The sequence below is a fragment of the Corythoichthys intestinalis genome, chromosome 3, assembly GCF_030265065.1.
Source record: "Corythoichthys intestinalis isolate RoL2023-P3 chromosome 3, ASM3026506v1, whole genome shotgun sequence".
NCBI classification, from domain to species: domain Eukaryota; kingdom Metazoa; phylum Chordata; class Actinopteri; order Syngnathiformes; family Syngnathidae; genus Corythoichthys; species Corythoichthys intestinalis.
Window position 1 is genome coordinate 19,803,807 of NC_080397.1, and position 21,002 is coordinate 19,824,808.

General features: G+C 38.0%; 1 protein-coding gene across 1 annotated transcript in view; it reads left to right on the plus strand.

The window, feature by feature from the left end:
- The window catches only part of ipo11 (importin 11), a 194,575-nt gene that overhangs the window by 36,347 nt on the left and 137,226 nt on the right, over positions 1-21,002 (plus strand). Inside the window, exons 7-13 of the mRNA XM_057833064.1 lie at positions 2,479-2,537; positions 9,341-9,389; positions 12,017-12,087; positions 12,175-12,367; positions 14,288-14,440; positions 17,128-17,171; positions 19,931-20,021. Coding sequence (XP_057689047.1) covers positions 2,479-2,537; positions 9,341-9,389; positions 12,017-12,087; positions 12,175-12,367; positions 14,288-14,440; positions 17,128-17,171; positions 19,931-20,021 — 660 coding nt within the window. The remainder of the gene's footprint in view (positions 1-2,478; positions 2,538-9,340; positions 9,390-12,016; positions 12,088-12,174; positions 12,368-14,287; positions 14,441-17,127; positions 17,172-19,930; positions 20,022-21,002) is intronic.

Here is a 21,002-nt window from a genome sequence, read left to right on the forward strand (position 1 = left end):
TTTTTATTTTTTTTAATCCACGTACGCCCTGCTTTTTGCTCTGCAGAGCCTCACACCGTCCCTTTCCCAGCTCTTTGAACCTCACAGTCACTGCAGCACTTGCTTATTAAAGTTAACGATGCTGGTATCTTTGATCTGGCCAAAGAAGCGGACATCACAGCGCAGCAGCTGTCAATCATCGTTTAACTTGTTAAACAGTTTCTGCAAGGAAGCCGCTTTGGAATGTGTGTGTGTGTGTGTGTGTGTGTGGAGACGTTTGAGACATATAAATTAAATGCCAGAAGTGATCATGAGGAGTTTGTAATTTCTACATGTCCACCAAGAGTCACAGCTAAGGTAGATAAACAGAAGTATTTAATAAAGCCAAGCATTTTTCTACTACAGTACTTTATTCTTGTTCAAAAATGATTTGGTTGGACAGTTATGTTTAAAACTGATCATAATTATTACATTTGAAGTGTTTAAAACCATTTATTAATATATATAATATATATGTGTGTGTATATATATATATGTGTGTGTGTGTGTGTGTGTATATGTATATACATTTTAAAAAATCATACTTTGGGGGAAAAGTGAGAAAAAACATGCCTTATGTGTATCTCTTTCCAATGCTAAATCTGAATAAATACATTGAGCACACACACAAAAAAATTAAAATTTGGGGGGCGGGGTGCGCAACTTCGCGGTTTTTCACTTACCGCGGCGGGTTCTGGTCCCCATTAACCGCGAAAAACAAGGGATCACTGTACACTGGTCATTGTGAGTCATCCAAAGTCTTTCCAAACAGCTATTCAAGTCATCTAGTGAAAATTTCTTTTAACAAAAAAAAAAAAAAAAAAAAAAAGTGTGTATATACAGTGCTGCTCAAAAGTTTGTGAACCCCCTCAACATTTTGGAATTTTCTATTATTTCAACCTGATTTCCTAATCAATCAATTCAGTAGTTTTTTTTTGTTTTTTTAACAGTTGTGTTGTCGAGACTAAATTAAAAAGAGTTTTCATCAACTGATGTAGGTGCAAAATTGAACTGTTTGGTCACAACCAAAACCGCCATGTCTGGCGAAAAGTCAACACTGCATACCACCAAAAGAACCTTCTCCCAACAGTGAAGCATGGAGGTGGGAATGTCAAGATCTGGGCTTGCTTTTCATCCTCAGGACCTGGACAACTCCACATAGTCCAGGGAATCATGAATTCTGAGGAATATTGTCAAATCCTAGAACATAACCTGACGCCATCTGTTTTGAAGTTAAAGCTTGGCAGAAGGTGGATCATGCAACATGATAATGATCCAAAGCATTCCAGCAATACAACCAAGGAATGGCTGAAAAAGAAGAAGATTCGTGTTCTGGACTGGCCCAGTCAAAGTCTTGACCTAAATCCCATTGAAATGCTGTGGCGGGACCTGAAGCGAGCAGTTCATGCCAGACGCCCATCAAACCTCTCTCAACTGACTGCGTTCTGCAAGGAAGAATGGGCAAAAATCCCCCAAAGTAGATGTGAGAGGCTGATTAGTCACTACAGAAACCGTTTGGTTGAGGTAATCTCTGCAAAAGGAGGCGCAATATCCTATTAACTGAAGGGGTTCACATACTTTTGCACACATGATATCTGAGTTTTTCTTAAATCAACCACTTTTGTTAAATAAAGAATGACAATATAACTATTTCTTTTGTTTCAGTCCATTATTTGGAATGTCAGTATTGTGGATTTGGGTATAACTTAACATTTAATAAGGTTATTTTAGTTTTTTTTACAAAAAATCTGACCATCGCTGTGGGGTTCACAAACTTTCGAGCAGCACTGTATATATATATATAGTTTTTATTTAATATCGCATTATAATATCGCAAACCCCCCAAAAATCGCAGCAATAGTTTTTTCCAATATCGTTCAGGCCTACATGACAGTACTGCCATATGCATATTGGCCCAAAACTGATAATGAAAAACCTATGTTGAGGTTATCCGATATCATTTTAGAATGCTTTCTTCGGTCAATATTATCGGCTACCCGATAATATCGGACAACTGTACTGGAAACTTAATTTTTCCTTATCTAGAAAAAGCTAATACAATCGGTAGTTGTAAAACATTTTTGGGTGTGCATCAGTCATTTGCATCAATCATATTTTCACCTTTTGTGGCAGCACTTGTTCCCTGTAAAACTTTGAAAAATCAAGTTGTTTATACAGTGGGGAGAACAAGTATTTGATACACTGGCAATGGGTTTTCCCATTGGCAGTGTATCAAATACTTGTTCTCCCCACTGTACATTGGAACTTCTAATGACGAATAAAAATGTTCAAATTATAAAACACTGTCACTTACAAAACAGCTCTTGGGGTTGTGCAAATTGATCTTTTGTTCAGAGGGAAAAAATATCCTCAAATTCCAATTCCCAGGAAATCCTGAGTTCTACAGTATCATTAATAAATCATTCAGAATGTTACAAAATGTGTTTCCCCCCTCCTCAGTACTGCGCAAGCTGACGGTCCACGGATTCCAGGAACCACAGCAGAATATGGAAGTGATGGTGAGTCAATATCGTAACATTTTGTTCCATATTACATATTTTTCTTTTGTGCAAAAATGTGGACGACCGTTGTGATTTTGAAATGCCTGGAGCCATCTCAGTGTTCAAAGCGCCAAAAGTTGTTTTTTTCTCACCAACTGTCACCTTAGAAAAAAAAAAAAAAAAAAAAATCCGTGAAGTCCCTACCCCTCAGTTCTTTTTCTTTTTGCTGTCACGGCTCACAGTTGTATAAATGTGCAAATGTTGCATTTTTTTTAACTGGAGATGAACCACCTTCTATTTAGTCAGCATCTCCCCACGTATGCCATTGAAGTACAATACACCATGAAATTTGAAAAGTGGAGATGTCAAAATTTTACATGTTTTTGATGGTCATTCTTTCTTTTTTTGTAGCATTAAACCCAATTCACCCAAGCTCTCTTTCTACATCTCTTTGTACATTCTGCAAATAAGTATTTTTCTGATTTTAGTCAAGCTCAAGTAGATTGACGAGATCTCGAGGATTTTGTAGTTATGTGGAGATTAAGGACTTTAGGATTAAGGATCTGTTTTGTAGTTGTGACCAAAGAAAAACGATTTGACTGTTATCCATTCACTGCAATACGTGCACCTGCTTAAACGCAACTCATCGTAAATCATGCTTTTATAGCCCCCCACTCACCCGGCCCCTGGAGACCTGGGCCTGGGTACAGCTCAAACCTTTTGACGAATTTTAAACTGTTGTACTTTATGTGTCTGGGAGTGTTCTTAGGCCATGTCCACATGTAGCAGGGTTTTTTTATTTTATTTTTTTAAGTATTTTTCCCCATTCATCAAGAACAACACAAAAGTCGCAGGCAGTGACGTTTTGACTGTAAAAATGCAAACCTCCGGTTATTAATGTACACATGATGACCCATCAAACGCAGAATTCGCAAATCTTCACTTAGGTCGGAGTTTTTAAAAACCCTCGTTTTTAATGCCCAAAATGTGCGTTTGTGTGTGAAAAAGTTCTTTTTGCGAGGTAGCTATGTGTGGACATGGCCTAGATGGGTTTGATCTCTGTTGGCCGCCATTTAGTGCGGAAACTTCAATCGAAACTCTAAAAATTCGCATAGAAAATGCCAATTTTCACTTTTCCCCCTGAACAATGCTGTGCCTTGCTGCTCGATAAATCCATCAAGCATACATTGAAAAAAGAATGATGGGGAAGCTCTGATTTTGAGGTTTCTTCTCCGTTGATTTAACAAACCTTGGCCCCAAAAACCCAGCACAAGCAGTATGCACGCCAACGCCGGGCCATACTTCTAGTACTGTATAATCAAGACATCAAGTCATCTTTCATGAGGAATTTTAATACGTTAGAGGTTCGTCTTTTGTTGCCATTAACAGTATGATAAAAAAGAAGTGCTTTATTAAATTATTTGTTCTCATATCTTTGCCAATGTAATGGTTGTTTTTCTTTGAATTGATTCATCTATGCAATTATATGATCAAGTTTGTTGTTCTTCTACTGTATTTTATCTTTAAGCAGCCTTGGGGTACAGCGAAGATAAGGGCAGTTTACAAATGTGCTAACTTACTCAGTTTCAGGTGTATCTTTACTCATTTCCATCACGGATTTTCTATTTTATATATTGTGTATTTTAGTATACAGTAACAGTGAATCAACTTGTAGAGGCCAACGCTTTTTATTTTTTTATACACCGTATATATATCAGGGATAATTCCTCAGTCTGCAATAGCACGATTGAGTCAAGTTCTAGCTAGCAGGCACAAGGTCTTACAGCGGCTGTAACTCTAACATTAAAATGTCATTTGCCTCGAGCTGGTTATTCCAGCTCAGTGAGCAAGCATAACGGTTTTAATTAATATTTCATGTTCAGATTGAATTAACGTGTTGTGAATAGCTCAGAAAAAATCCTGATTTAGCTTGCATTGCCATTTTCCCATCACATATTTATTTGGCATCAATAGATTTCCTTCTATTTTCCATACTAAGAGTAGTGCAGAGAAAAAGTAACATTTATTGTCATTTTTCTGTTGTCATTTTGTCACAAGTTGCTCTGTATTTTTTATTTGACTAAATTTGTAGGCTTCATATTTTGTATTGTTATACTCGAGTCGATAATTCAACTTTCTGATACAAAGAAAGTGAAGCCTGATTTTTGTGCAGTCAAAATGGTGAAATTTTTTTGTAAAAGTGATCATTTGTGAGGAGTCAAAAGCATCTGTTGACATCACAGGGTGTAAATACACTACCGCCTTCCCTGTGGCTGAAAACACTTTTTTTATGCATGTAAAGTGAGTCACTTCAGATAGGGCCTTACACCAAAGTACTGCACAATTTTCTTCACAATTTATCATCTGTGGTTTCATGATGTTGTAAACTAAGCTCACGTCTGTTCCCTAAAAGCAAATCTGATTCTATCTTATCACATTGATCCAAAATACAGTGGGGCAAATAAGTATTTAGTCAATCACTAATTGTGCAAGTTCTGCCACTTGAAAATATTAGAGAGGCCTGTAATTGTCAAAATGGGTAAACCTCAACCATGAGAGACAGAATGTGGAAAAAAAACACAACAGAAAATCACATTGTTTGATTTTTAAAGAATTTATTTCCAAATTAGAGTGGAAAATAAGTATTTGGTCAATACCAAAAGTTCATCTCAATACTTTGTTATGTACCCTTTGTTTGCAATAACCAGGGTACCCGCGGGTTATTAAAAGTATTTAAAAAAGCATTAAATTTAGTTTTCCATTATTAAAGGTATTAAAAGTATTAAATTAGCTGTTGTAAGTCTGGAATTTTTTCACCGTGGTCTTAATTTTCAAGAACACCTCAGTGCAACCTAAATTATATCCGTGACAAAGTTTCTTTTTTTTTCTTTTTTCTTTTAAATCCATAACGAAGATGACGCATAGAATTTTGACGATGCACTGCACTACAAATCGAAATGCAACTCGTGCTTGCCAAACCACCACAACTGGCAAAACGGAGAATCCATCCACCTCTGCATCGGGAATGCGTCCGTTTGGCGGTGGAACGAAAACCCTGCAGGCAGAAGTATTGTGGAACACCAAAACAGACCACCATTCATGTACTTCAAATGAGTCCATTGGTGATCTGTTTCGGATATTACGTCATTTTTGGTCGGCATCGGCTGTCACAATGTTGGTTATATTGCGTTTTGTTCCAGAGGGAGCGTTCCCGATGTCTTAACTGTCTTTTGTAACGAATTTTCAGTTGGCAGAAAAAAAATTGCACATTTTCTTAATGTTTAAATAGTCTACATATTTGTATGACCATTATAAATGCATTTACACAATGAAATAATTCTGGAAAAGTTTGTTAAACATAATGTTGCTCAAATCGTGTTTTTTTTCCCCGGAGGGAGCATTCCCGACTTCGTAATTGCAGCCAATTTAAGCTCATCAAGACTTTAAGATAGATGTAAAATCGGGCCTAAAAAGTCCAGCCCGACCCGAACTGGTCCGCGGGTATTGAAGCCCGACCTGCGTTTTGTGTGATAACATTTGTGACGATGTCTGCATAAAAGCCTGTCTTTTATAACGAATTCTCAGTTGGCAGAAAAAAAACGCACATTTTCTTAATGTTTAAATAGACTACATATTTTTATGATCATTATAAATTTATTTACACAACAAAATATCGCTGGAAAAGTCTGTTAAATATAAATAAACTGATGCGGTTTTGCGGACTCGCAGAGGGTAAGATTAAAAAGGGCGTATAGGCACGCTCTGGCTCTGCAATGACCATACATTGCCTTCTTTTTTTTAATCCAAATTATTTATTTTATGACAAGTATTCCTTAGTTTGTCATTCATACATCGTTAATATATAGTTATTTCAAAAATTTAGCGAGAAAGAACCCTGGCCTGGCCCGATGTAATAATTGACATTTTAATTTTTGTCATGTTTTCAGTTTAATATAGCTGTTTCCAGCTTGCTATGTTTATAATTGCAATGTTTGTTTACCGCTTTTCCTCTTACTGCGAAGAGGGAGGAAGTTACATCGGCCGCCTCTATGATATTTAAGTCATCAGCCATCTGCTGTGACCCGGGAATTTAACGCCTGCTTTCACGCACACTGCTTCCCATGTCAGTCGACACGGGAAATTGTTTTCACACACAACTGCTGCACGGTTAAGTCCCGTGATATTCCCGTTGTTTTGGAGTATGTGATAGGGGCTCAAGTTACATCCAGATACTTTAGGTTGCAGTTTATGGGTCATACGAAGGCAGTGGACCTGTTTAAACATTTCGGTTTGCCTTTCGAATGAATGTGAATTTCGCCGTTTTAACTCGAGAGTTAGCCATGTTCGCTGGGGTCTTGGCAGGTGCACTAGCGGCTAGCCTGTTACAGAAGATGGCTGGTCTGAGTCCTGTCCTCCTCCTCTTTTTGTCCATAATTATTATGTGCGTGTGTATGTTTAAAAAAAATTCTGACAGACTTTATAATGTTACTTTAAATGTGTTTTAATTGCATCTTCAATATATGTGCATTCTTTTGTCAAACACACTTAGTAATTGAGGTTAAATTTGATGTTCAGTGCTTTATTTAATATGTTTCAATATGATCTAAATAATGGGTGCGAGAAAAGTATTAATTTTCAGTTGAAATGGCATTAAAAAAGGTCTTAAAAGTCTTGAATTTAGATTTATCAATCCTGGGGGGACCCTGATAACGGAGGCCAAACGTTTTCTGTAACTCTTCACAAGCTTTTCACACACTCTTGCTGGTATTTTGGCCCATTCCTCCATGCAGATCACCTCTAGAGCAGTGACGTTTCGGGGCTGTCGTTGGACAACACGGACTTTCAACTCCCTCCGCAGATTTTCTATGGGGTTGAGACCTGGAGACTGGCTAGGCCACTCTAGGACCTTGAATTGCTTCTTACGAAGCCATTCCTTTGTTGCCCTGGCTGTGTGTTTGGGATCATTGTCATGCTGAAAGTCCCAGCCACGTCTCATCTTCAATGCCCTTGCTGATGGAAGGAGATTTTCACTCAAAATCTCTCGATACATGGCCCCATTCATTCTTTCCTTTACACAGATCAGCCGTCCTGGTCCCTTTGTAGAAAAACAGCCCCAAAGCATGATGTTTCCTCCCCCATGCTTCACAGTGGGTATGGTGCAATTTAGTATTCTTTTTCCTTGAAACAAGAGAACCTGTGTTTCTACCAAAAAGTTCTATTTTGGTTTCATCTGACCATAACACATTCTCCCAGTCCTCTTCTAGATCATCCAAATGCTCTTTAGTGAACGGCAGACGGGCCTGGACGTGTACTTTCTTCAGCAGGGGGACACGTCTGGCAGTGCAGGATTTGAGTCCCTGGCGGCGCATTGTGTTACTGATAGTAGCCTTTGTTACTGTGGTCCTTGCTCTCTGTAGGTCACTCACTAGGTTCCCTCCGTGTGGTTCTGGGATTTTTGCTCCCCGTTCTTATCATTTTGACGCCAGGGGGTGAGGAGGGAGTTGAAAGTCCGTGTTGCCCAACGACAGCCCCAAAACATCACTGTTCTAGAGGAGATCTGCATGGAGGAATGGGCCAAAATACCAGCAGCAGTGCGTGAAAAACTTGTGAAGAGTTACAGAAAACATTTGGCCTCTGTTATTGCCAACAAAGGGTACATAACAAAGTATTGAGATGAACTATTGGTATAGACCAAATACTTATTTTCCACCATGATCGGCAAATAAATTCTTTAAAAATCAAATAATGTGATTTTCTGTTTTTTTTTTTTTCCCCCACATTCTGTCTCTCATGGTTGAGGTTTACCCATGTTGACAATTACAGGCCTCTCTAGTATTTTCAAGTGGAAGAACGTCACAATTAGTGGTTGACTAAATACTTATTTGCCCCACTGTACATGCACAACAGGGATTTATATTTGTTATTGAAAGGTATAATTTATCAGAACAAACCTCCCAAGGTAAGTGCTGTTATCTTATTTAAGTATGGTGTCTAATTTTTGTTTGACATTTCTTTATTTGTTATAAGGACCATTTTAGGTAGTATCATATTTTTGAATGTCGTAAAATAGAATACTACTACAAATTGGACTCGGCGACCAAATAAACCTCTTCTCTTGGGGAACGATATTCTATTGTGTCGTTATTATATGAAGTGTTTTACAATGTTTCTTTTATTGCATTATTCCTCGGCTTTCACAAAGTAATACCTTAAAGCACTTCTCTGCTTCCATTTGCAGTTAATAATAAGGATCTCAAAGTGTCATTTACTTTTCTTACGCTTGTGTATTCTACCCAAGCGGTTATCCTTTGTCAATATTGTCCTATTACAACTCCACCTAATGAAAAATGGATACGATTGCAATCTCTTTATCATTGCTCTCCTACTACATATTCCATCTGATCCTTTTTCTAGTCCATTTCATCCACCTAGCTCAACAAATAAATTGTGAATGTCATTTTCATCATCTCCAACTTCCTTCGTGAGCTTTTTTTGACTACTCTTTTCGGAGTATTCACGATGTGGCCGGCATTGTGTGCTATGTAAATGATTGATGATGGCACTATTGACCTCATTGCTCAACATTAACGTATATTATAACAAACTTGATTTCTATCTTCCCATTTTCCAAGTTTAGCTATGACTACTCCAGACATTGAAAAATTCATCCTCTTTCATCTGGTGTGAACCTTGGCACTGCTATTTACTCTGTCCTCCTGAGTGGAGAGGCAGGTGCAACTTAACTGTGCTCAACGAGTGTGTACCATAACTGCAGGAATGTGAGCAATTAAACCTTTTTTCTCCTCTTTTCCGGTTTTTAGGGTTTCCTGAATGCAGTGTTTGAAAGGCTAAAACAGTTCCTGGAATGCTGTAAGTAATTTGAGTTTTGTATCTCTGTGATCGGTTGTTGAATGAATGACATACTGAAACAGCTCCCAAGATTTTTTTTTTTTTTTTTTACCCTAAAATGCATTTAGCTGAAGATTCTGAGCAAAGAATTCGACCTATCTTTTATAAGGTTGTCATCACACGCCTACTCATTCCCTGCTATTGATAAGTGTACTCTTCAATTAAGAGTCCAAGAGTCACTGCCATCATCAATAAGAGGCATTGAGTATACTGTACTTATTGAATATGCTTTTCATAGGGATGGGTATGAGGCACCTGCACAGTTTAGATTAGGGGTGGGAACCTCTGGGTACCTCACAATACGATAAGATTCCCGGTACAAGGCTCAGGAGAACGATGATTTCACGATATGGCGATACAACAATTATCGATACATGAGTCAGGAAATCATTTTACGATATTCTACAATATAACTGATTAAATGGAAAAACAAGCTCTTTTCACCTTTCAGCTGTGAATTTAAATGAGTTTACCACTAGTAGACTTCCAATCCATTTGAACTTGGATTCCATCCCTCCCACTTCAAACAGATTGGACGTCAGTGGCCTTCATAGGCAGCCAATGAGTTAATTTTGCGACATTTCAGGCATTTGCTGTTGATTTTGCGACATTTCATGGTCACTTGTTGTTTTTTGAGGGCATTTATGGGTCTCTTTCTGATGTTTTTTGAGGGCATTTATGGGTCTCTTTCTGTTGATTTAGGGTTAAAGAACTGGTACGAATATCCCCAAATGAATAGGCAGTAAATCAAACTCAACATGAAGTTTTCTGTAAATGCCCTAAATTGAACAGAACGTGAACTGTAAATGCTGCGAAAATCGGAAGGAGTGGCTGCGAATGTTCAAGTCTGGACCGGTCCCAGTCTAAATGGATTGAGTGTCTAGTGCCGTCAATGGAAGCCTTTGAGGTAATAGAGACACTATTCTTGTGGAAGATTGTGGTAGCAACTTTTTTTTTTTAAACACTGACACCTTTTAAAAATTATATACCGTAATTTCCCGAATATAAGGCGCACCCGTGTATAACGTGCATCCCGAATTTACTTGTAAAATCTAGGGGAAATTATTGTACCCGTGTATATCGCGCACCCTAATTTTAGCACCAATAAATAGAAGAATACAAGAAAACAGAGCTCATGTACAGATACAGAAATGTCATTTTACTGACTGGTGAAACACAGCACAAGCATAGCACATTGGTAGTTCAAAACATTACCGTAAACTGACAATATGCACGGTAATAATATGATCTGACAACTTCTCCAACTTACCAAAATCCAGCAGAAAACAAAACAGATGTGACTTTTCTTTTCAAGGCTGCTGTATAACTTGATCGTTTCATCATGATGAATAAATATTTCTTCCATGGATTGATACGGTAAAATAAAAATGTGGCCCGAAGTCGGAAATCGGAACGAGCACATTGCTACTGTAACAAGAGGAACTATTGTTATTTGGGTTTCAGTTTCCTGAGGGACAGATATAGTTGACAGACACAGGAAGTCTGTGTTGTGTTATGTTTGTTATGGTCAGAGTTGCCGAGTTGTAATAAACGTTGACTCAAATGAGTTTAACAAACTAAATTCTGTGCTTTATGAAGAGTGAAAAAAGCAGAATTTAATACAGACGAAATCATTCAACCAATAAGAGTGAAGTATGACCGAAACAAAATGGTGACGTCATGTACTGTAATGGTCGGCAACGGATCGCTGCATACGTTTTCTTCAACACAACATGGCCATGTCAATTAAAAAAAAATCGGTCTTTATATATATATATATATATATATATATATATATAGTTCTGTTTCCATACCCGTGTATATTGCGCACCATGATTTTACAAGTGGATTTTGGGGAAAAAAGTGTGCGTTATATTCGAGAAATTACGGTATATCGATTCTTGGCAGGAGCTTATCGATAACCTTTTGGGATACAAAATATCAAGATATATCACCATTTCGATATTTTAGCAAACCCCTACTCTAGACTAGGCCCAACCGTTTATGACACAAGGTCTACTTTTCAGTTTACACTGAGATTTTCAGGCCGAACCAAAAGAAAGCTCCCATTTACAGATTTGCTTGCACATGCCCAGATCTTGATTTTGATCACCGTTCAAATGACGTCGCAAGTCCGCGTGAACATGATGTAGTATTCATGCCATGCAATAGTGGGCAGTGCAGTTTTAGGACAGCCAATGCACACACGTCCTTAACAACATCCTTCTCGGCTCAGGGCAGAAAACCAACATTATTTTTCAATTTAATACAAGAGGTGTAGTACTCACTGCTGAGTAGACTCCAGCGCTCACTCTCCGTATTTATTTGGCATGGGTTTTGTTTTACTAATATCGTATTAACACAACCTGTTTGTGGCCTGTGGGACTCCATCAGAGCATATTATTATGGAAGTTTTTTGGTTTTGATTGATGGAGTACGTTCCTCTAATTGGTGTTGCTTTTGGGGCAAACATGTTTAACACTGTGCTTACTGGTAAAAGTGTAACAACAGCATCACAATTTTTAATGAATAATTAAAACTCCAGCTGTTATTAACTAACATTGTCTTTTGATTGGTCACTATTTTAGGTCGACAAATTGGTCCAGGCAGTACATGCAGAGAAAAGCTGGAAAAGACAATCATACTCTACACTAAAGTTGTGAGCGGAGTTTCACATGATAAAAGAAGTCTATGCTGGATGTCATTTTTTAAAATCAACTAATTAATGTATTCATCTGTCACTTAGTTGTTGGATTTCTTGGAGTACCATCCCTGTGCATTTATACCTCTAATCCAGCGCTCACTGGAATTTTCTGTGAGCTACGTGTTCACGCCTGCCGGAGAAGGCATCACTTTTGAGCGCTTCATTGTCCAGTGCATGAACCTCACCAAGATTATTGTTAAAAACGACGCTTACAAACCTGCCAAGAACATTGAAGGTAGCGTATGAATTTATTTAAAATGTCTTTGATTTGTTTAATCAATACTTCTTCTCCTCACATTCTGCTTAATGCTGTTGTTGCGCTGTCAATGGTGATGGCCCGATTTGGAGTGCAACCTTTTACCATCATCAAACAATTATGGATAACATTTTAAGTAATATTTAACGTGTCATTAAACAGATTACATTCTTTAAATGTGAAATACTTTGAAATCAACCAAAAATGTAATACAACATTACATGACAACTTTGCATTTGATATCATGACAAACAAGCTAGCGATGTGTAAGGAAGCCCAAGTATCAATCCACATCTTTGGTCTGTGATCTTGTCAAACTTTCCGAACATGCACATAATTTTAATGTCATAACTTTGTTCACGAACTTGCACAATAATTTATCCAGATTTTTTAAAGAAAAATGACAAAAAGCCAAAGGAGAAACGGAAAGAAAAAAATACCTATATTTGAATATTTGGTTTTGGCTAACATACGTTCTGACCTAATGGCCTTTTTGTTACGATGGCATGACCGAATGATAGTTCCATGTCCATAACCTGTCCATTTAATGCATTGTTTTTTCCTAATATTTTTGGTGAAACCTCAAACTCTATGAGCTTTAATTCCTCTTATCACATAGTTTATACTGCAGTAAGTGGAGGTATTTTCCCTATTTTTCATTAACACGTCATTAACTATTTCATCAATACTAAGATTTGCACCAATTTTGTAAAACAGGCTCCACACATTTTTAGGTGTGGGTGATATACTTGAAAATACAAGCATAGCATTCAACAAATCACAAATATCTACATGGATAGCTGAGAGTCTCCTCTCCCAAACCAGGTAGTTGTTGTAGAACCAAGACTAACTTGCAAGAGCACGTCACATGAGTGATGTTCAAACACTACTATGATGCAGGATAACTACACGTTTGATAAGAAAATGTCACAAATTGTGAATTTATGACCGAAATTAAGGCGCATTTCAATCTTGTTCTCGTCTCGTGAGACAAAAACTGGCATTTCTGTCGTTATGAGTTAGTCTACCAAGACATGTTTTTAGCACGTCATTGACATGAAAAAAATGTTCGTCGACGAAATGACGAAAACAACTCTGCCACAGAGCATCCAAACTATTTATATATGGCAACAACACAAGCCTCGTTTTTTACCCCTCATCACAGTATTGGAGACCGAACTTGATGATGATGAGCATACATTGCATTACATACATGGATTTACAATTGGCAATAGTGAACAGGTGTAACATACATAATTATGGTCACCAATCGGGAGGTGGGGGGGGCTATTTGCACAATCTACTCTACAGGATAATTGAAAAAATGACTCAGAACACACCACACCACACCACACGGTAATAAGTTTTAGTCTTAAGAAAATCAGGTTTCGATTCAACTTAAGCTTATTGGCAGAAAGTGTAGGCTATTATGAAGTCAGACTGCGTTGAGTAGAACTTCAAGTTTGCTTTCGTGTTCCCACCTTGCAGATGGGGCAATATTGTAAGGCGCAAGGTTGAACAGCTTAAGGCAAGATCAAGCCTCGGATGACCAACCCTGCCATTGGCAGCAACAGGACTTATATTTTTTGCTCACCCTGTCAGTCATGTAGACAGACAGGAGGTCTCTTGTGTATTTGTCACTACGACAGGTCCCAAAGCTATATAGTTCTAATGAAAGTAAAAGGACTTTTTTCCCCCATTGGCTGACTGAACATATCTGTTAATCCAGTATTTGTCATTAGTATCTTTGGTAATGATGTTGGAAATGTTTATCTATTTATTTTAAATTGATAATATGATACAAAACAATATGATTATTGCTTTAATTCAGGATATGTTGCTTACTGGATTGAATATTTGAGTTGAACAGCTTTTTCTGGGTTGTCTTTGCCTTTGTAGACAGTAAACCAGAGAGTTTAGAGGCTCACAAGATTAAGACGGCTTTTTTCACACACCCCACCCTGACTGAGATCGGACGCCGGCTTGTCTCCCACTATTTCCTCCTTACAAAGGAGGAGCTTGCCATGTGGGAAGAGGATCCCGAGAGTTTTGGTAAATCTACAAAGTGATTTCTCAGATTATCTTGATTATTTACAAATTTAACATTGATTTTTTTTCTGAGCAGGAAGGATTAACCACTTCTGCTTTGTAAAATTTGCAAAACTTATCTAAAACAAAAGAAGCTACATCACAATCTTACTATTATGTTTTTGGATTGCGGTGGTCATTTTACATAGTGTGTGTCCTCAATGGGTGACAGGTAATATTGAACATTAAACGTAAAGTTTTAATAAAAGGTGGAGTGCAAACTGAATCGGTAACCCACAGCTTGTGCGACCTCAAAGTCAAAGACTTACGATGCCTTAAACTTAAATATGCCTAAAACATGATGCAGTCTATCACGCACACTGTCAGCAAGTCTCATTGAAATAAAGCTTAGTGAGCATCAAAAGGATATTCCAGTCTCACAAATCGGAACCAGTCAATCACAGAGCCCAGGAAGCTAACCCTTCACACTTTTGGGCAAATTGCTGTCTTCAATAAATCTAACATTTGTTATGTAATGTTAGTGGAAGCTGGAGTATCTGGAGGATAAGTGGGGCAAATAAGTATTTAGTCAACCACTAATTGTGAAAGTTCTCCCACTTGAAAATATTAGAGAGGCCTGTAATTGTCAACATGGGTAAACCTCAACCATGAGAGACAGAATGTGGGAAAAAAAACAGAAAATCACATTGTTTGATTTTTAAAGAATGTATTTGCAAATCATGGTAGAAAATAAGTATTGGGTCAATACCAAAAGTTCATCTCAGTACTTTGTTATGTACCCATTGTTGGCAATAACGGAGGCCAAACATTTTCTGTAACTCTTCACAAGCTTTTCACACACTGTTGCTGGAATATTGGCCCATTCTTCCATGCAGATCTCCTCTAGAGCAGTGATGTTTTGGGGCTTTGTTGGGCAACACTGACTTTCAACTCCCTCCACAGATTTTCTATGAGGTTGAGATCTGGAGACTGGCTAAGTCACTCCAGGACCTTGAAATGCTCCTCACAAAGCCACTCCTTTGTTGCCCTGGCTGTGTGTCTGGGATCATTGTCATGCTGAAAGACCCAGCCACGTCTCATCTTCAATGCCCTTGCTGATGGAAGGAAATTTTCACTCAAAATCTCTGGATACATTGCCCCATTCATTCTTTCCTTTACATAGATCAGACGTCCTGGTCCCTTTGCAGAAAAACAGCCCCAAAGCATGATGTTTCCACCCCCATGCTTCACAGTGGGCATGGTGTTCTTTGGATGCAATTCAGTATTCTTTCTCCTCCAAACACGAGAACCTGTGTTTCTACCAAAAAGTTCTATTTTGGTTTGATCTGACCATAACACATTCTCCCAGTCCTCTTCTGGATCATCCAAATGCTCTCTAGCGAACCGCAGACGGGCCTGGACGTGTACTTTCTTCAGCAGGGGGACATGTCTGGCAGTGGAGGATTTGAGTCCTTGGCGGCACATTGTGTTACTGATAGTGGCCTTTGTTACTGTGGTCCTAGCTCTCTGCAGGTCATTCACTAGGTCCCCCCGTGTGTTTCTGGGATTTTTGCTCACCGTTCTTATTATCATTTTGACGCCACGGGGTGAGATCTTGCATGGAGCCCCAGATCGAGGGAGATTATCAGTGGTCTTGTATGTCTTCCATTTTCTAATAATTGCTCCCACAATTGATTTCTTTACACCAAGCGTTTTACCTATTGGAGATTCAGTCTTCCCAGCCTGGTGCAGGTCTACAATTTTGTCTCTGGTTTCCTTCGACAGCTCTTTGGTCTTGGCCATAGTGGAGTTTGGAATGTGACTGACTGAGGTTGTGGACAGGTATCTTTTATACCGATAAAGAGTTAAAACAAGTGCCATGAATACAGGTAACGAGTGGAGCCTCGTTAGACCCCGTTATAAGAAGTTAGACCTCTTTGGGTTGTGGACAGGTGTCTTTTATACCGATAATGAGTTAAAACAGGTGCCATTAATACAGGTAATGAGTGGAGCCTCGTTAGACCTCGTTAAAAGAAGTTAGACCTCTTTGACAGCCAGAAATCTTGATTGTTTATAGGTGACCAAATACTTATTTTCCACTCTAATTTGCAAATAAATTCTTTAAAAATCAAACAATGTGATTTTCTGGTTTTTTTTGTTTTTGTTTTTTCCACATTGTCTCTTATGGTTGAGGTTTACCCATGTTGACAATTACAGGCCTCTCTAATCTTTTCAAATAGGACAACTTGCACAACTGTTTGTTGACTAAATACTTATTTGCCCCACTGTACACACAGGCATGGGTAGAACAAACTACAGAGGAAAGCTGGATTTTAGTTTTAATGACTGTTGTCCGCCTTTCAGTCAGACATCATCAACTAATAAGCAGTTTTAGGTATACTTTTAGCAGACATTAATTGTTAATTTTGTAATTTCTTTATCAGGACTTATAATGAATTGGTTAACTCGCTGGTTTGTCAAATATAAATCAGATAAAGAAAATGTGAAAATTAGAGGTTCTAATGCAATGGAATAGGTAAAAGATAGCGTTTGCAAGCCGTGTAGGATCTTTCTGGAAAGCCATATTGACCAATTTAACTTGGATTTGAGTTCAAATTTAGGATTGTCTGAGCAAAGTACAGAATTGTTTCAAATGAAAGCTTTATATGTAGTGAGTACTAAATAACTTGTTCTCACCCTCTACTCTGCAGCTGTTGAAGAAACAGGAGGTGACTCTTGGAAATACAGTTTGCGGGTGAGTAAAAACTCACTGATTATGAGACACACATAACTCGGCCGATTTCGTTTCTTTTACTTCATTGTATCACTAGTGTGCAGTACACACTTATCTCTCTAATCTGTGAACCATGAATTGCATATGTATTGGTTTGTGCTTCAGATGAGCACCTAGATATTGTCACAACTGTGTCCACTTTTAAAAAGTGTCATGCACCCTTGTGATAAAATGGCTGTTATAGTTTATCAGACAGTGACATTTTTTCCCACAAAAACTGTAGTCCTTGCATCAAATTTGATCTTAACATGTTGTTAAAAGAATTACTCAGGACAATTGACGTACGACGTCATGCAACCATTTCTCTGTTATCATGTATTCCGATGCCTCATTAGAGGTGACTTTTAACTGTCAGTAAACCGATGTGAATTTTGCCATTGGATTATTAAGACAGTCATGCACCCTGCTGATCTTAAAGCAGTGGTTCTTAACCTGGGTTTGATTGAACCCCAGGGTGAGTAAGTCTAAAGGGTTCAAGGCAAAGGTAAAGAAACACAGAGCCCTATTTTCGTACGCTGATTAAATCCAGGCAAAGTGGCTTTTTAGACCAGGTTTTGGAGTGGTTTACACCCAATTTACAGGCTTAATTCATTTCTTTTAACTGCTACTCCGCGATCTGATGGGAGGAGGAACTGGTTTGCTCAGTGGAAGGTTGACTTACACTTGGTATGAGGGAATACAACAGACCAATGGGCAGTGTGGGCTCAAATCTTGACCTGTTTATAAAAATGCTGTCAAAATGAGAAGAATTTTGTACGATAATTTGCTAAATTATTAGCTTGCTGTCTTATGTATATTGGTTTTGAATTTGAAAAATTGCTTTTATTATTATAGGGTTCGGTGAATCCACAATTAAAACTTGTGGGGTTTGGTACCTTAAGCAAGGTTAAGAAGCACGGTTTTGAAGGAATTGCAGTCTTGTTGATCATCTCAGCATAAATAATTTTGTTATTTTAAAAAAAAAAAAAAAAATCTATTTTTCTGCTCTTTAATAGTAGAGAAAAATGCTAATAAACGCCAACATTTCCAGGAAGCAGGCAAAATTGCTGCTGTTTTTTCAGAAGTGTTTTAGCCAATTAAATGAGAATATTTGAGATAGTCTGCCGTCCAAGGCTATTGCGATGGCAATGTGGCTTACATGCAAGTTGACACTTCTGTATAGCGGCGTGCCAGTCCATCAATTATTAGATTCATCGAGATTTGACACGTTACGATTCGATTACGATTTATAAATGTTCCAAAACGATTATTTGCCATAATAACTTAATGAGAGGAACACTACCACTGCCCGCGGAACGACACCTTAAGGAACACACAACGTGAGGATTGCGGCAACGGAAGTTACTGAGCGAGAGATTTACTCCTCAGCATTAAAAACTATTTGTTTTTTTAATTTTGGTTTTTATCAACATGGCAATAGGAAGGGCATTGACAAAGGTTACTCCATATGTAGAACATGTAAAACCAGGATTAAATACAGCGGTGACGCTACAAACATACCTGTGATCATCGTTAATACCGTGATAATCGTTCAATAATAGAATCGTAGCACCCTGAATCGTAATCAAATCGGATTGTAGGGAGCCTCTAATGGGACACACCTACTTCTATAGTCAATGCACACTGATTTGGCTCAAACAAAAACGATATATGAGGAGGAGAATGTTGTGTATTTTGTCCTACTCATCTTGCTCTTGGTTAGTCTATCTTGACATACTTTCATTTGTGGAGATCTGGGCTTCCCAATCTGTTGCTTGGCAGTTTAGCTACCGTTGTGCTAATAGTTTAATGCGTGGATTTTTACTTGGAAAAACGACCTAAAGAAGGCAGTGACATTATGTGAAAGTGTTCAGCTTTAGACTGTACGAAGAGAAAAATATAAGAAGCAAAGAAGAGCAATTAGCATGATGTGCTCCACAGTGTTCCAGTTCGCCTGACCAAAGGCTTCGTCCGCATCCAAAATGGGGAAAAAATAGAGGATAGTAACTTCAAACAATGTGCGTCTATTTTATTTTTGCTGCTCTATACCTATGTTCAAGTCCATCAGGGTTAACGTGCTATGCGCTAACAGTGCCTGCTAATGTTGCTAAAATTCTAAACAACAAACATCAGAATATTTGTAGCAGTATGTAACATGCACTGCCCGTCGCTCAAAAAAGTCACCACCAATAAAAGGGTCATACAGTCTTTATATATTGTTGAAGCGCCTTTCGCTTTAATTACAGCACACAATTGCTGTGGCATTGGTTCATAAGCTCCTGCCTTGTCAAAAGATTTATTTCCATCCAGTGTTGCAATAATTTATCTCCAAGATCTTGCATTGATTATGGTTGTCTGATATTTCTGTTCAACAAAAACTAAAATGTAATGTCTGATTTTCAATGGTTGGTTTTCATTATTAGTACTATATATATATATATATATATATATATATATATATATTTTTTTTTTTTAAACAATTTTCTTCTTTCTGGGATCAGTTTTCCCCTTCATTAGCAGAGGTGAAACTTTGAAGCATGTGTGTAGAATGACTTTCCATTAAGTATTGATGATGCATTGTATTGTACTGTATTCATCTCATTCTCACCTGTAATTCTATTTCTTTGTGATTAGCAAAAAAAAAAAAAAAAAAAATTGGATGGTGGGAATACTGTATAAAATATATGACTTTGGCAGCCATAATTTTATATTTTCCTAATTACCAATTCTCTCTGTGTTAGCCCTGTACAGAAGTTTTATTCTTGGATATCTTCCACAACTACAGCCAGACCTTGACACCGGTGCTCCTGGATATGGTTCAGAATCTCCAGGGTCAGTGGATTATATTTACAAGAGTAATTCCTTGTTAGAAATGTGCCAATGCCCCCCCCCGACCCCTTACTATTTATTTATTTGTTTTCCAAACCATAACATAACTTTTCTGTGGTGTACTAATGCCGTCTTATTTAATTTATTGCTGTACTAACATTATGTTAGGACTTTGTTAGCGAGAGTTTTCTAATATCACAAATAATTTCTTTACTGTATTTTTAAGGGTTAACTGATTAGATGCTGAGTTTCCCCCCCTACAGTACATAGACAGGACAGGTGCCCTTCCCTTGCTTGCCCCCATCCCACCAGCATTTCTTTTTATGCACCACCTGCCTGAACCTCTTTGGTTTCGGAATGAAGAAATTGTGGACTTGTCTATTTCAGACTTTCAAGCTCTGAAATGCAAGGTGCCCATGACATATACAGTACTGCTCACAAATATTTTTTCTTCTTGCCAAACTAGGCTTTTTCTTTGATATTGAGCTAACAAAACAAATAATTTGTATAAAGGTGAAAAACACTGCAAAGGCTCACAATAAAGCACTGAGCAAAGTAACTGGCCGTCATGCTGAGCAGAGTACAATGAGTCATACACCTCCACAAACGGCTGTGCTGTGGAGCGCAAAAGAAATGAATAGAACATTCAAACACTACGATTAGGTTCAAACATTGGCCCATATTTTTGTTTTGCTTGTGATTTACAAACTGAAAAGTTGCAACAAAGAGGCATTTTTAAATTGGTGTTCCAATCTACATATATTGTTATGGAAATAAATTAGCTGTTTTAAAGGTGAGCTTTAAAAGTTTGGGGGAAAACTCACATACAGTAGTCCAGCAAATACAATGCGCTTATCCTGTGGATTACTCAATGGAGGAATAATTCCACAAAAACAGCTAAGCAAGGAGTTGGCAACCCGTGGCTAAAGACGCCGCATGCGGCTCTTTGAACTGTCTTATGTGGCTGAATTTTCTTTTTGAAAA